General features: G+C 44.4%; 1 protein-coding gene across 7 annotated transcripts; it reads left to right on the top strand.

Moving 5' to 3' along the window:
* The first annotated feature begins 345 nt into the window (after positions 1 to 345).
* CCNA1 (cyclin A1) lies at positions 346 to 12,369 on the top strand. 7 transcript variants are annotated; one of them, XM_086329351.1, is made up of 9 exons: positions 346 to 664; positions 1,885 to 2,073; positions 5,784 to 6,030; positions 6,217 to 6,341; positions 6,798 to 7,021; positions 8,368 to 8,572; positions 10,253 to 10,366; positions 11,483 to 11,616; positions 12,105 to 12,369. In XM_086329351.1, the coding sequence occupies exons 2-9, from the start codon at positions 1,909 to 1,911 to the stop codon at positions 12,154 to 12,156; spliced, it is 1,266 nt and encodes a 421-aa protein (XP_086185477.1). In that variant the 5' UTR covers positions 346 to 664; positions 1,885 to 1,908; the 3' UTR covers positions 12,157 to 12,369. The 7 variants fall into 7 exon arrangements, with proteins under 7 accessions (XP_086185477.1, XP_086185474.1, XP_086185472.1 ...); XM_086329348.1 differs by lacking the exon at positions 346 to 664 and adding an exon at positions 1,167 to 1,397 and having other exon boundaries at positions 1,888 to 2,073; XM_086329346.1 differs by lacking the exon at positions 346 to 664 and adding an exon at positions 1,167 to 1,397.
* The last annotated feature ends 2,273 nt before the right edge of the window (positions 12,370 to 14,642 follow it).

The following is a 14,642-nucleotide window of genomic DNA, read 5'->3' as shown; positions in this document are numbered from 1 at the left end:
AACTTAGAGATGGGAAGTTAAAAATTAAAAACAGACAAAAGCAGTAACATATATATAACGTGCGTGTGTGTGTGCACAAGAACATTTTCAAAAAATAATAAAGGTAAAGATTCTTATACCTGGCTCTCTAGTTACCTCTGGAAGTTCCAGGGCTCCCTAGTTTCCAAGGACCCCTCTTCCCTTCCTGCTTGGCCAAGGCCCCTTCTCCCTACCCTCACCTCTTACCCCCAGATTAGGCCCCCTGCTTCCACCCTACCTTGCTGCGGACCCCGGATCCAAGGATTTCCTTCCCACGTGGCCAGGCCACCTGCCCAGTCCCTAGTTCCCAGCCTCCCCGCTATCCCCGCTCAACGTCCCAGACCCCGTCGCTGCCACTCGCGTTCCTTCCTCTTCCTGGGCCAGCTTCACGCTGGGGCTGCCGGAACCGTCGAGGCAGGTCCCTCTTCTTGGGACTGAGAGCACCACGTGCGACCCTAAAACCCCAGTCTCCTCTCCCGCCCTGTCGGGTTACATGCACCTGAACCCAGGCCGGCCAGGAGTGGCCTCCGGTGCGCAAGGACCCAAAATGACCGAGGAGGACACGCCACCACTACGGACGAAGAGGCGCGACTCCAACCAGAGGTCCGCTGGCTGCCACTTGGCCTCTCTTTGGGAGTACGCTTAGGTGTGTGAGCTGGGGGAAAGGGAAGTGAGCCGCGCTGTCTGCCCGGCGCGGTCAAGGCGCCACGGCCTCAGCAGCCCCGAGGGCCCCGCGTCGCCCTCCCGGGCCAAGGTTCTCAGGAGCGGGCCGCGGAAAAGACGTTAGCGGGAGGAGTTAGCGGCTGTTGGGGGATCTGGTTCAAGTAAAAACAGTCCCTTCCAAACCCCGGCCATCACGGGGCGGGTATTCCTCCCTTACAGACTCCGGCCACAGTGGGGGCGTGGGCGCCCAGGGCGGCTGCCCGCCCGGGCACGCCCGGGCAGGGCCGCTTAGGAGGAGCCCAGGGCCGCCGCCGGTTGGCCCCACCCAGCCCTGAACGCCCGGGGGTCGCGGTGCGACCTCCCAGAGCGTGTCGGGTGAGGAGGTCGCCATAGAGATGAGGCCGCAGAGCGCGCACGCCCCCCTGCGGTTGGCATGGAAACGGCCCCCGCGAGGCCCGGGAGCTGCGCTGATTGGCCGATTCAACAGACGCGGGGGCCGGCGGAGGGCGGGGGGAGTTGAAAGTAATTAGCTCTGAGCTGGGCTGCAGACGCTGGGAGCCCAGTGCCCCGGCTAGAATCTATTAACACCTCCTTCCCCTTCCGCCCCGCCCCGCCCCGGCCCCGCCCCTTTCAGCGGACCCTTATTCCCAATCCTCGTGTGCATTTACTAATTGTTCGAGACTTATGTGTAAAGAGATAAGAGTGAGAAGAGCGAGGTCCGCTGTGGGTTCCAAGCAGATTTGGGGGCCTTCTGTCTTGTGGGAGGAAGGCCGCGGAAGAGCACTCTGCTTGTCTCTTGAGAAGGGGACGTACTTTCCCACAGTGATGTATCCTGGGTCACTGGTTTGCAGGGAAGGGGGTGGTGGAGTAATGGATAAGCATCACAGCTAGGAAAGACCCGGGCTTGTAGGTTTGGACTCCCCACTAATGTGGGGGTTAGTGTCTTGGCTTAGAGGTTTGTCATATTCCTCTCTCCTTCCAGCCATCAGCCAGGTATTGGAAGAAAGGCTGGAGAGATTCAAATCACCGTTTTGGTTTAAAGCGGCTTTGATCACTTGCACTGTGGCTCAGGCCCTTTCAAACCTAATAACTGCAAGGAAGATCATGTGTCACAGGGCTCTGTCTTCTAGAGAGTCTCAGCATCCTTGGATCCTTGGGGAAGAGGCTGACTCACCGGCTTGTCTGTTTCTTCTTCCTTGACAGCAGTAAGCTGTGGAGACTGAGGCTATGCATCTCAGCAGCTCCAAGAGTGGAGTAGTGCTGGCTCCAGTGTCCCGAGGTCCTGATGCCTGTCAGATGATAACCAGAGGCCAGTTGGGCCAGGATCCGCCACAAAGAACAGTACTAGGAGTGCTAACTGAGAATGGGCAGTACCGGAGGACCTGTGGCCAGGTAATGCCTGGGAAGAGCTGGAAAGGCCCTCGTGTCTTGGTGGGAAGTGGGATCTCTTGAGATTTTCTGCACAAACTCCCCTTGAGTATTCAGCCCTGGAATCTGGCCTATAGGGGCACTGATTTTTTAAATGATCCTTTTTCAGCTAGCAATATTGAATAATTTTCTTTGTTATTAGGAACTGTTTAAGTCAAATATGTGTAAAGTCACTTAAAAGAAAGTGAAAGTGAAGTCGCTCAGTCGTGTCCGACTCTTTGTGACCCTGTGGACTGTAGCCTATCAGGCTCCTCCATCCATGGGATTCTCCAGGCAAGAATACTGGAGAGGGTTGCCATTTCCTTCTCCAGGGGATCTTCCTGACCCAGGGATTGAACCTGGGTCTCTGGCACGGCAGGTAGACGCTTTACCCTCTGAGCCACCAGGGAAGCACCTAAGTTCTGGGCTAAAAGGACATTGTGAATGCACCAGAATAAACTATTGTTGTTCAGTTGCTAAGTTGTGTCCGACTCTTTGCGACCCCATGGACTGTAGCCTGCCAAGCTTCTGTATCCATGGAACTTCCCAGGCAGGAATACTGGAGTGGTTTGTGATTTCTTTCTCCAAAATAAACTTGTGGTACTGGTGTTTCTCTAGATCAGAATGGTATTCAGATTGACCTAGGCTGTGCCTGAAGCATCTCGGATAACCTTTAAGTTCATTGGTGATGGTGTTAGAATCAGGATTGGATCACAGTATACTAGATTACTTCCAAATGTGTGCTTTGAAAGTCAGCTTCTCCCCAGGACTGGGGACAGTTGGGCAAAAGATCGTGGGCCATCTGATGTCTGGTTGCTTGTGCTTAATTAATCATAGGTACCTCCCTTAACAGAATGTAAACAGAGGGTAAATAAATTCAACACTTAAAATGCAAATAAGGAGTTTGGATCCTTAAGAATGCATTTTGAGATTAAAACAACAACAACAAAAAAACTTCCTCAAGTCTGTTACTACACCAGCTTCTGTGGTGGAACGACATTGGCGGTAGTATAGTGGAGTAGGTGGGCAGGTATTCTTTCCATTTTACAGGTGAGAAAATTTGAGAGGTTTGAGAAAGCCTTCCCACCCAAACAAAAGTCATGATGGAGGCCAGATCAGAAGCTTCTCCTCATCTACTGACTATTCCTACTCCTCTTCTACACAGTGACACAAGTCATTTGTGTCTTGGTGGCATCTGGTTAGTGGGAGAAAATTACCCAAAGTAATCTGTTTCAAGCTTTGGAAAAAACTGAGTAAAGGTGGTTTTAACAAACTTAATTTGCTTAGCGACGTGGTGTACTTGTTTAAACGTGAAGTCTAACAGAGTGGGGGAAGGAGAGAGTGGGATGAATAGAAAGAGTAGCACTGAAACATGTACATTACCTTATGTAAAATAGAGAGCTGGTGGGAATTTGCTGTGTGACGCAGGGAGCTCAAACCCAGTGTTCTGTGACAACCTAGAGGGCTGGGATGAGGCGGGAGGTAGGGAGGTTCAAGCGGGAGGGGACATATGTATGCCTGTGGCTGATTCATGTTGATGTATGGCAGAAACCAACACAAATTGGAAAGCAAATATCCTCCAATTAAAAATAAATAAATAAATAAAACACGAAGTCTAACACCTCTCCTGAATGGGCAGTTACCCTGTGTGCTTCGTGGTTTCACTGTGAATTCATAACTGTTAGTTACCCTCTATGTAGCTTGGTGCTGCCTCTGCATTTCCCGGTTAGATTCCTCTACAACCGTCCTACAGAAATCTTTTATTTTATACTTTCCCTTCTCTCTTTATCCGTTAAAGCCTCTATCTCCGTCCTGCCTCTCAGCTTATAACTTTATATCCTATTTTCCTAAAAATATAGATGCAACTGTAAGAGTTTCCACATGCCCCCATGTATCGTATACCCTGCCACCCTCCTCCTGCTGCGTGACCTATGTATTCCTGCTCTTACGCAAGGTGCACCCCATGTGTGAGGCACACCTGATGCCCTCTTGCCTCTTCAAGGATATCATTCCATCAGCTCTTCTTTCTCTTCCTAGTTTTCTCTTCTCTACTGGGTCAAACCCAAATGCAAATATATTGTGATTTTTTTTTTTTTTCCAATCTTAAAAACCTTTCAATGACAAAGCTCTTTACAGCAACTGTCCCATTTATGGCAGTATTTCTTGAGAATTTTTCTACTATAAACTCTATTAGGATGGGGATTTGTGATGTCAGGTTTTCTGCTGTACTCCCAGTGTTTAGAAAAATCATGCCTGGCCAGGGTCGCATGCAAGTATTTGTTGAACAAATACTCTATCTCGATTTCTTCTTCTGTTCTCTTTGACTCAATTCTTATTTAAAGTTGTAAATATTTGTTTAAAAATTATTATCTATTTGGCTGCAATGGGTCTTAGTTGTGGCATGCAGTTCTTCAGTTGCAGCATGCAAACTCTTAGCTGAGGCATGCAGGGTCTAGTTTACTGACCAGGGATTGAATCCAGGTCCCCTGCACTGGGAGTACAGAGTCTTAGCCACTGGACCACCTGGGAAGTCCCTCTCTTTGACTCAATTCGCAATCCTTTCCTTACTTGTCTGAATGGCAGCGTTTGACATTATTGGTCATTCTCTCTTTCTTGAAGTAGTTTCTTCTGACTTAGCCCAGAGAACATAGCTCTCTTCTGGTTTCTCATCTTGCTCACTGGCCACACCTCATTATCTTGGTTCTTCTTCATCCACTCTCTGAAAGTTAGAGTGTGCTAGAGCTTAGTATTTGATCTGAATTGGCACTCACTCCCTTCACAATCTGTTCAAGTCTCCTGGCAACAAATACCATCTTTCTGTTGATGATTCCTTCTTCTGTCTCTGGTCTGGAACTCTCAGCTAAGTTTCAGGCTCAAGTTAGCTATCTACTTGACATCTCCACTTGGATCATGCAGTAGGCATCTCAAACTTAGGTGAAACCAAACACTGACTCCAGCCCCAACCTGCTCTTCCCAAAGTCTTCCTCGTTTCAGTAAGTGGAATATCTATTCTTCTCATTATTTAACCCCAAAACTTTGTCATCCTTGACTCTTCTTTTTCTTCCACCCCACATCTAATTTGCTGAGAAAATGCTGTTGATTGTACTTTTAAAAATGTCTAGAATTTCATTTCTGTTTCTCATTATGTCATACAATAGTGTTCCATAGCTTGTAGGAGAATTAACTCATAGTACACATTTCTAAAAGCATCATGTTTCTGAATAACTGTGTATAAATGGGCCCTTTCCAGGAGCCTGTTGACTAAAAGTTGACTTTAAGGAGGACTCTGTAACTATGTGTCAAGAACCTTGCATGGTTGTTATAAAAACCTGGCATGCTACAAGCACAAAAGCTGATTTACAGTCCCCCCTGCCCCCCAACATGTGGTACCTAGTTCACTTTGGAGGAGAGCTGTAATTTTTCTTTTTTTCTATAATTTTGCATTCCTTTGATAAATACGTGAGGAAGATGACAAATCTTAGGTTAGCTCCTTCCCCAGATGTCACATATAGACAAAGATAAGGGCAAAGTAATCCTTTGGAAGTTTCAGGTTCTGAAATTCAGTTGCAGACATGGATATTTCAAATTCAGATTGCTCTCATCTTTCCAGCCTGCTGGTTTGAGTCACATGGGTTCTCAGCACCTATGCGGGCTCTGGGGTAAGCCTCTAACACAAAAACTTCATCCTTTTCTAGGAGCTCACCACACTCAGGTGTTTCTCTGGATCAGAAAATGTCTACCCTCCAGCTGGAAAGAAAGCGCTGTCTGACAGTAGGGTTCAGGCACCTGCCAAGCAAGGATTTGATATCTACATGGATGAGCCTGAACAGGGGAACAGAGATAGCTGCCCAGGGCGAAAGGGGATGGCATTAGAGGATGCGTATGAAGTAGACACCAGCGCACTCAAGTCAGACCTTCACTTCCTGTTGGATTTTAACACAGGTAATGGGACTCGCCCATGGCTGACGGTACCCTGTCTTTGTAATCGCCTGCACTGTTCAGTAGCATAGAACTAGCAAGAGAACTCCCTGGAATAGTAACTGTTTTCACAGCTGCCTGTAGAGGGTTAGTGGATGGAACTAGTTTTGAAATGAAATGTCTTACCTGATAATGTTGAACCCCCTGCAGTTTCCCCTATGCTGGTAGATTCATCTCTCCACTCTCAGTCTGAAGATGCATCAGATTTTGGTACAGATGTGATAAATGTGACTGAATATGCTGAAGAAATTCATCAGTACCTTAGAGAAGCTGAAGTGAGTTTTTCCAACTTCTCCTTCAATTCCCAGCACCTGAAGCACTCTGTTTTAACATAGTTATATGCTCTTGGCCATGACCACTAGCAAATGGCATTCTTGTGACATCTAAACATGAGAACGTTTATGAAAAATAATAGTTGGGTGTGGTGAGTAGCAGTTACTTGGACTATTAATCTATGTCTCAAAAGGGTTTGTATATTAAGTATTTCACTCTTGGGAAGAACCATTATTGCCATGTCCCCCCTCCTTGAAGTTACTCGTTAACTAAATTGCATTACAGAACCAGAATTGCACCCTTTGTTCCATATCATGACGTACAGATTTCTCTGGCTTTTGACTGAGTTTCCTGCTAACCTCTGCTCATGAGCTTTTTAAAAATAGCAACTGTACTGTGGAGCGATCCTTCTAAGATAACAACCATTTAAACATCAAAAAAACTCTCTCCCCAAACAGATCAGACACAGGCCCAAGGCACACTACATGAGGAAACAACCAGACATCACAGAAAGCATGCGGACCATTCTGGTGGACTGGCTGGCTGAGGTCGGAGAAGAGTACAAGCTCCGCGCAGAGACCCTCTACCTGGCTGTCAACTTCCTGGACAGGTTTCTTTCCTGCATGTCTGTTCTTAGAGGGAAACTGCAGCTTGTAGGAACAGCAGCTATTCTCCTGGCTTCGTAAGTCCTTCAGCTCAAATATCGTGAAATGTCAGCCTGTCTAAACACTTGATTTCTGTTCCCATTTATTGGAGAAATACAGTGCTTGATAATTAAAACTTACTCATGCCTCCTTTGATAAAATATCATTCTTTTTACAGTGTTTACTGAGAAACTGAATCTCACCACATGTTCACTCTTCAACTTGGATGTTGAAGATCCTCTTAACAAGTTCAGTATCATGACTAAGGCAACCATCAGCTCAAATTCAGAATCTAGTTCAATTATTTTGTAGTATAGTCTTTTGGCTGTATTCTACAGTGAGTAAAAGCCCCGTTTAAAGAGATTTGGGTTTATGTAAGCCTTCTCCAGGCTCTAGCAAATGACTCATAATAACCCAGTTTATTTGGTTACAGTGAATAAACTATTTTAGCTAATTCCTGTTACTATCAGTCATTCATAACAATATCTATTTGTGTAGAAAAGGTTTGGGTTGTGGCTAAAAGTAAAAGTGTTAGTTGGGTCCAACTATTTGCGACCCCAAGTACTGTGGCCCACCAGGCTCCTTTGTCCATGGGATCCTCAGGCAAGAATACTGAAGTGGGTAGCCATTCCCTTCTCCAGGGGGTCTTCCTAACCCAGGAATCAAATCCGGGTCTCCTGCATTGAAAGCAGATTGTTTACCATCTGAGCCAACAGGGAAGCCTTATTTGTGTAGAAAAGCACTGGGGTTGTGACTAAGTTTCTTTTAAATAAGTGACCTGATGGTGAATAGTAGTTTCCTTTCTATTCTTCTGGTCTCAGACTTTATACTTAGTAATTACTATAATTTTGCAAAAATTTCCCTGTGGAAAGGAGAAGCAAAAGCAAAAGCAAAGAATTGATACCAGTGAAATCATTATCTTTCTCTCGGATACATAGCATCTTTTGCTAATTCAATAGAAAAAGCTGGGTACAATCTTTTAAAAAAAAAAAAAATCTAAGGCCTAAGGAGGTTTTTTTTTTTTTTTCCCTATCATCATGTTCAACATAAAGTTCCTTTCTACAAGATGGAGTCTGTAGAATTAAGAGGAATTTACCCACATGTCTGTCATTCAGAATCTTTCAGCTTATCAGACGCCAAAACCTAAAATCCCTAGTTGAAAATTGTCTCTTTACTACTCAGGGCAGTAAGTATGACATATCCTTGTCATACTCATGCTCTTTATGGAAACAAGCCTCTGTATTTTTTCACACCTGTGCCATTTCATGATTTATAAGTGATATTTAAGTCTATGAGGGCCACGTGACAAGCCTGGTTGGGATAGCACAAGAAAGAGAGTCAGAGGATCCAAGCTTCACTTTCCCAAACTCTTTCCCTTTTGTAGGAAATATGAAGAAATATATCCACCCGAAGTAGATGAGTTTGTCTACATAACGGATGACACCTACACAAAACGACAACTGCTGAGAATGGAACACCTGCTGCTGAAGGTCCTGGCTTTTGATCTGACAGTGCCAACTACCAACCAGTTCCTCCTTCAGTACTTAAGGAGGCAAGGAGTGTGCATCAGGACTGAGAACCTGGCCAAGGTAGGCCACGTGACTTCCAAGAACCTCAGTGCCAACTGGATAAAACAAGTAGCCTCCTTCAGTTCTTCCTTCCTTTTCAGTTCTTTGCCTTGGGCCCAGAAAAGCTTTTTAGCAATTGGAAGAGAACTAATTTGAAGAACATGACTTCTTCATGTTTGAAGAAACAATGAGACGTTTCCATTAATCATGTTTGGCAGATGTGGGTTGTCTAATCACCCACAGGTCTTAGAAAAAAAAAAATGTAAGCTTGGAAACTATTCTCTTGTATACAGACCACAGGCAAGCAGTACCTCTTAGGTTTACAGAAAGGAAACAAGATAAATATGGTTTGATTTGGCTCTAATCTCATTCTAACATGTTAAGTAAAGAAGCACTATTTGGTCATTTTGGAGTCCTAGAATTTTAGTTAGAGTCACTAAAGTATTGGTTTGGAAAACCTGGTTCCCATCCACTATGATCTAATATATCTGGTATTTATATGCTATGCAAAGAACAAGAAGAACATCTCTATAAATTTCCTAGTATGTTTCTTTTAATCTGATAAGTCCCCCCTGGTACTGTTCTAGCCAATGAACATGCATTTGCCTGATAAATTTTTAATTGATTTTTTTACTGGAATATACTTCATTTACAATGCTGTATTAGTTTCTGTTGTATAGAAAAGTGAGTCAGTTATACATGTATGTATATCTACCCTTTTTTAGATTCTATTCCTATGTAGGTCATTATAGAGTATTGAGTTGAGTTCCCTGTGATCCCTCACAGCTCAGTTGGGAAAGAATCTGCCTGATCCACTGGAAAAGGGACAGGCTACCCACTCCAGTATTCTGGCCTGGAGAATTCCATGGACTATATAGTCCATGGGGTCACAAAGAGTCAGACACAACTGAGTGACTTTCACTTCCACTTCCCTGTGCTCTACAATAGGTTATTAATTATCTGTTTTATATGTGGTAGTGTGCATATGTCAATCCAAATCTTCCAGTTTATCCCTCCCCACCCCCATCTGATAAATTAATAGCTATAATATGGACATATTTTTGCCTTTCACTGAAGACTCCAGTCTACTCCAGTGGCTAGCTGCTAAGTCACTTCAGTCGTGTCCGACTCTGTGTGACCCCATAGACGGCAGCCTACCAGGCTCTCCCGTCCCTAGGATTCTCCAGGCAAGAACACTGGAATGGGTTGCCATTTCCTTCTCCAATGCATGAAAGTGAAAAGTGAAAGTGAAGTCGCTCAGTCGTATCCGACTCTTAGCGACCCCATGGACTGCAGCCTACCAGGCTCCTCTGTCCATGGGATTTTCCAGGCAAGAGTACTGGAGTGGGGTGCCATTGCCTTCTCCAGTGGCTAGAGGAATGCTATTTGACCAGCATAAACCTGCAGTACTAGTATAGGTAACCTATCACGTACACTGTATAGATAGGCCAAATATTGATCCTTGCCTATACAATATTGAAATTTACTTGTAATTAAATGTATTAAAACCTGGATGTTATTCTGGTTATGGACAGGCATGGTGATTATTGACTCAGTGAATACTTTTGAGCATCTCTTTCTGTGCTTATCACTAGATACACATTGAACAAAGATGACAGTTTGTTCCCTTGACATTTCTAGGTTTACTTGGAACCTTAGCCAGATTCCTAATTCCAATGAGACTTTCTTTCTTGTGCTTAGTATGTAGCAGAACTGAGTCTCCTTGAAGCTGACCCGTTCTTGAAATACCTTCCTTCACTGATAGCTGCAGCTGCTTATTGCCTGGCAAACTACACTGTGAACAGGCACTTCTGGGTAAGATTCTAACTGATTCTTTCTAGATGATCCTTGGGCTTCCCAGGAGGCTCAGTGATAAAGTATCCTGCAGTGCAGGAAATGTGGGTTCAATCCTTGGGTTGGGACGATCCCCTGGAGAAGGAAATGGCAACCCACTCCAGTATTATTACCTGGGAGATGCCATGGACAGAGGAGCCTGGCAGGCTGCAATCCATGGGGTTGCCAAAGAGACTTAGTGATTAAACAACAACAAGTGATTAACCAACAAGATGATCCTCAAGGCCTCAGGTCTATTTAGTAACTCAAGGCTTAAAACTGGTGAGCCTGTTAGGAGGGAGAGTTAGTTTTATAAGGAACTAGTTGCCTAACCCCCAGATTACAACATGTAGCCGGTCAGTGTTCATGGCTTGGACTCTGTGGCTTAGCTCACTGGGGCGCAGAGGGTGCAGGAAGTCAAGGAGGTGGTGGTGACATGCTCATTCAGTGGAAGCTGGCCTGGAAACCCCAATGCCCACACGTACATAGGGAGTGCCCTTGTAGCGTAAGCACTGACCACTTCAAGGCAAAGGATGTTGACTCTTCCCCTCCATGTAAAAGAACCTTGGTCCAGTTAGGATGGTCAGAGGTTGTATGAGGCTTTCAAGGGAACAGGGAATTATTGTTGCTTCTTGGCTCGTGATAGCTGGCAGGATTAGAGATGGGCCCCTAAGATTTGGTTCTGAAGGTTCACTTTTGTGCTAAGAGAGCAGGGCATCTACTTTTATTTTCTAAAATTCTTATTTCTTATTCTGCATTTGGCTAAGAATCTTTCCATATTCTATCTAAATAGAGTGTTCAAGTAAGTTGAAGCTCTTCAGGGGCCGGTAAAAATCCTGCTCATAAGAGAATAAACTTCCCCTAAATTAGGCATTTATAATTGTATGATATGAGCAAATTTAGAACTCGGACTGTTCTTCCTAATACCTTATTCCTAAAGGCTCTGAAGAAGGATTATGGTTTCTTTTGAGATGAACATGGATACTTACTAAGTATACCTATTAACTCCCTTCAGTTCACAGTTTTATCTTCAGATTTCTGATATCATATATTAAGATCTTCAAGCTCTATGATACAAATTTCTTTTGTCTTGATTAGCCAGAAACCCTCGCCACATTTACAGGCTATTCATTAACTGAAATCGTGCCTTGCCTGAGTGAGCTACATAAAACGTGCCTCAGTATACCCCATCGACCTCAGCAAGCAATCAGGGAGAAGTACAAGGCTTCAAAGTAAGTTCCAGAAATTCTCTTATCTAGGCTCACTACTTAAAACTTTAGTAAGTGATAGTAATTTCAGAATTAAAAAACGGAACAAATTGTATGTAGTGCTGGGCTGGAAAAGTAGGGTCGCATGTCAAACCAAGAATATCAGTTTGGCAGGGCCTAGATTTATAATTTGTCACCTTGGAGAGTAGCAGGTGGCTCAGTAAAGAATCTGCCTGCAATGCAGAAGACCTGGGTTCAGTCCCTGGGTTGGGAAGATCCCCTGGAGAAGGGAATGGCTACCTATTCCGTGGAGAGAGGATCCTGTGGGCTATAGTCCATGGGGGTGCAAAGAGTCAGGCATAGCTGAGCAACTAACACTTTCCAGAGTACATCTAGTCAGCCAGCTCATTCTTTTCCATTAAAACTACCAGACGGTTTTCTGGGGCCCACGTGAGATTTTATGAAACCAAAGCCCTTGGCATGTATTGAGCTTGCTGTGGGCCTCGTTTCAGGTACATGCACGTGTCTCTCATGGAGCCACCCATGGTGCTTCCTCTGCAGTGAGTTTCAGAACCAAAGCGCCTTCGGAATTTAACCTCCTGATCAACAGACTCGGTTGTGATTTTTACAGGTTTTCTGCAGGTTGTGTCAAACTAGTGTTGCTGCGATATAGGTGACATACTTTTTAGAATGTAAGTGTATTTAGGTTCTCTTAGACGTAGTAGCTTGTAATATAGTCTAGTACTTTCTAAAGAATAAACCTGCCTTCTGACCATGTGTTAGACTTATTTACTGCTGACTGTGGCTGACATGCTTGCCTGGAATTTTAGTTGAGAGTATTACAAATGTCTTTCTATTTTAAGAGTGCTTCTACACTGGTTTTATAAATCTGGTATGCTGTTAGGATTAAGTGTTCTGAAGAATCCAGAGATTTTCATGTTTGGTAAATCGCTACCCTGAGACTTTTTTCTTCCTATCTTTTTACTCCTTATGTAGCTCTCCATAAACTGGCAAGGGTGACTGCCAAGCCTAGATGGACTAGCGAAGGGACGTAAGCAAGCACTGTCTATTCTAGTGTCCCTGTCGGGCCCTGGAGGGTAAAGACAGTGGGTTGAAGAATAAATGTTATCAGGTACCTCAGAGGGGTAATTTACCTAATTTAATTCTAATTGAGGGTTATGATGCTTATTTTGTAAAGGACTTTTATTTCAATGTCCAGTTTTGATTTAGTCACCCATCAAGCATATATTCAGCTTTAGAAGATGTTCGGAGAGGTAGAAGAAGAAAATTTTACCGTACGATGGGACCTCATAATAATTAAGCTAATCCCGGGCTTCCCTGGTGGCCCAGTGGTTAAGCATCTGCCTGCCAGTGCAAGGGATACAGGTTCAATCCATGGTCCAGGAAGATTTCACATGCCTCGGAGCAACTCAGCCCGTGTTCCACAACTACTGAACCTGCGCTCTAGAGCACACGAACCGCAACTGCTGAAGCCCGTGCACCCTAGAGCCTCGCTTCACAGCAAGAGAAGCCTCTACAGTGAGGAGCCTGCACTCGCCACAGCTAGAGAAAAGCCCAGGCAGCAAGGAAGAGTCAGCACAGACAGAAATAAGTAAATAAATTTTTTTAAAAAAATTAAGCTAATCCCTCATGTTCATCCTTGGAAGATATCCATGCTAAATGCAGCTGAAACTCAAATTATTCATGATTCTACAGTTAACTCACTACGCCCTCATACATGGTCCCTTTCAGCACATATATAGTATATGAGATGAGGAAAACTGGAGCAAAAATGCACTCGTTTTAACTTTCTTTTAAAGATTGGAAGGAAAATCAAGAGCCGACTTGGCCCTGAGGGAGAGTGGTGCTTACAGGGGATTGCACAGAAATGTTGCTAATCTCCAGCTTAGTAGCCCTGGGCCAGCAGGCCTGGAGGCCCAGGAGCCTCTGGCTGTGTTCTGCCTCCAGGCCTGCCCCTGGGCTCAGCCCACATGGCTCAGCCCACATGGCTCTGCAGAAGTGAGAACAACAGATTTCCTTTACACAGAAAATATCAGACCCAGGTGGAAAAATGGGAGTAGATGAAATTAACTCCAAATCAGATGTTTGTTCCAAGCAAGTAGAAAATGGCAACCCACTTCGGTATCCTTGCCTGGAAAATTCCATGGACAAAAGAGCCTGGAGGGCTAAAGTCCATGGGGTCACAGAGTTGGACATGGCAGCACACACGCATGCACCCTAATGGAATTATAAGTATAAAAATACAGCCATACTTGACATGTTTTGTGAAACTTTTTTTTTTTTTTTTAAGTTTCCACAAGCCCTTAAAGAGTCTGGTGTAGCCTTTTTTTTTTCCTGCAGATAAATATTCTCAAGGTGTCTCCATTTCTGATTCCACTGAAGAAATCAACATTTCCCTAAAGGGTTTTGTGGTTTATGGCATAAGTTTCACAAAAGGGATTTAGGGCCTGTATCAATACTAGATACTCTGTTTTTCTATGTTATTTTGCAAAAGAGGCTTTTGTTTCTAAGGTTGGATCTAACATTTGGCCTTGACTTTAGGTCACAAAAAACCATGCTGCAGGCCACAGAAGTCCGAACCCACAACTCTCATGTTCCTGGGGGCCGGCGGTTTGTACACAACCCGCTCCCACCCTGCAACACATACATTGACAGATTGCAAAGAGGTGGTCTCCAGCTTGGCTTCCCTTTTTTATTACTTTTTTGTGTCCCTGAAATACTTTATTAAAAATATACAAATATGACTGTCACCCGTGCACCACCCACCCAGCTTAGGAGAGAGTAACAACCTGCGGCATGTGTCCCTCCTCCATCCCATTCTTCATCTTCCCCGAATTCGGCGTTGACCACGGTTTTTCTATTTCATAAGAACATGTCCATAAACAATAATGCTTGTTTTTAAAATTTCCTTAATATTGACTATCTCTCAGATTCTTCAGTGATACATGTTTTAGGCAGCATTGTATTTTGAGATGATCTGTGTGGACAACTAGGATTCTGGTTATACTATTATATAGTTTTAAGTGAAC

Source organism: Bos grunniens, chromosome 12 (genome assembly GCF_055505025.1).
Source record: "Bos grunniens cultivar Pamir isolate PY7600 chromosome 12, Bosgru_T2T1.0, whole genome shotgun sequence".
Classification (NCBI taxonomy): domain Eukaryota; kingdom Metazoa; phylum Chordata; class Mammalia; order Artiodactyla; family Bovidae; genus Bos; species Bos grunniens.
This window is presented reverse-complemented; position numbering and strand designations above follow the sequence as displayed.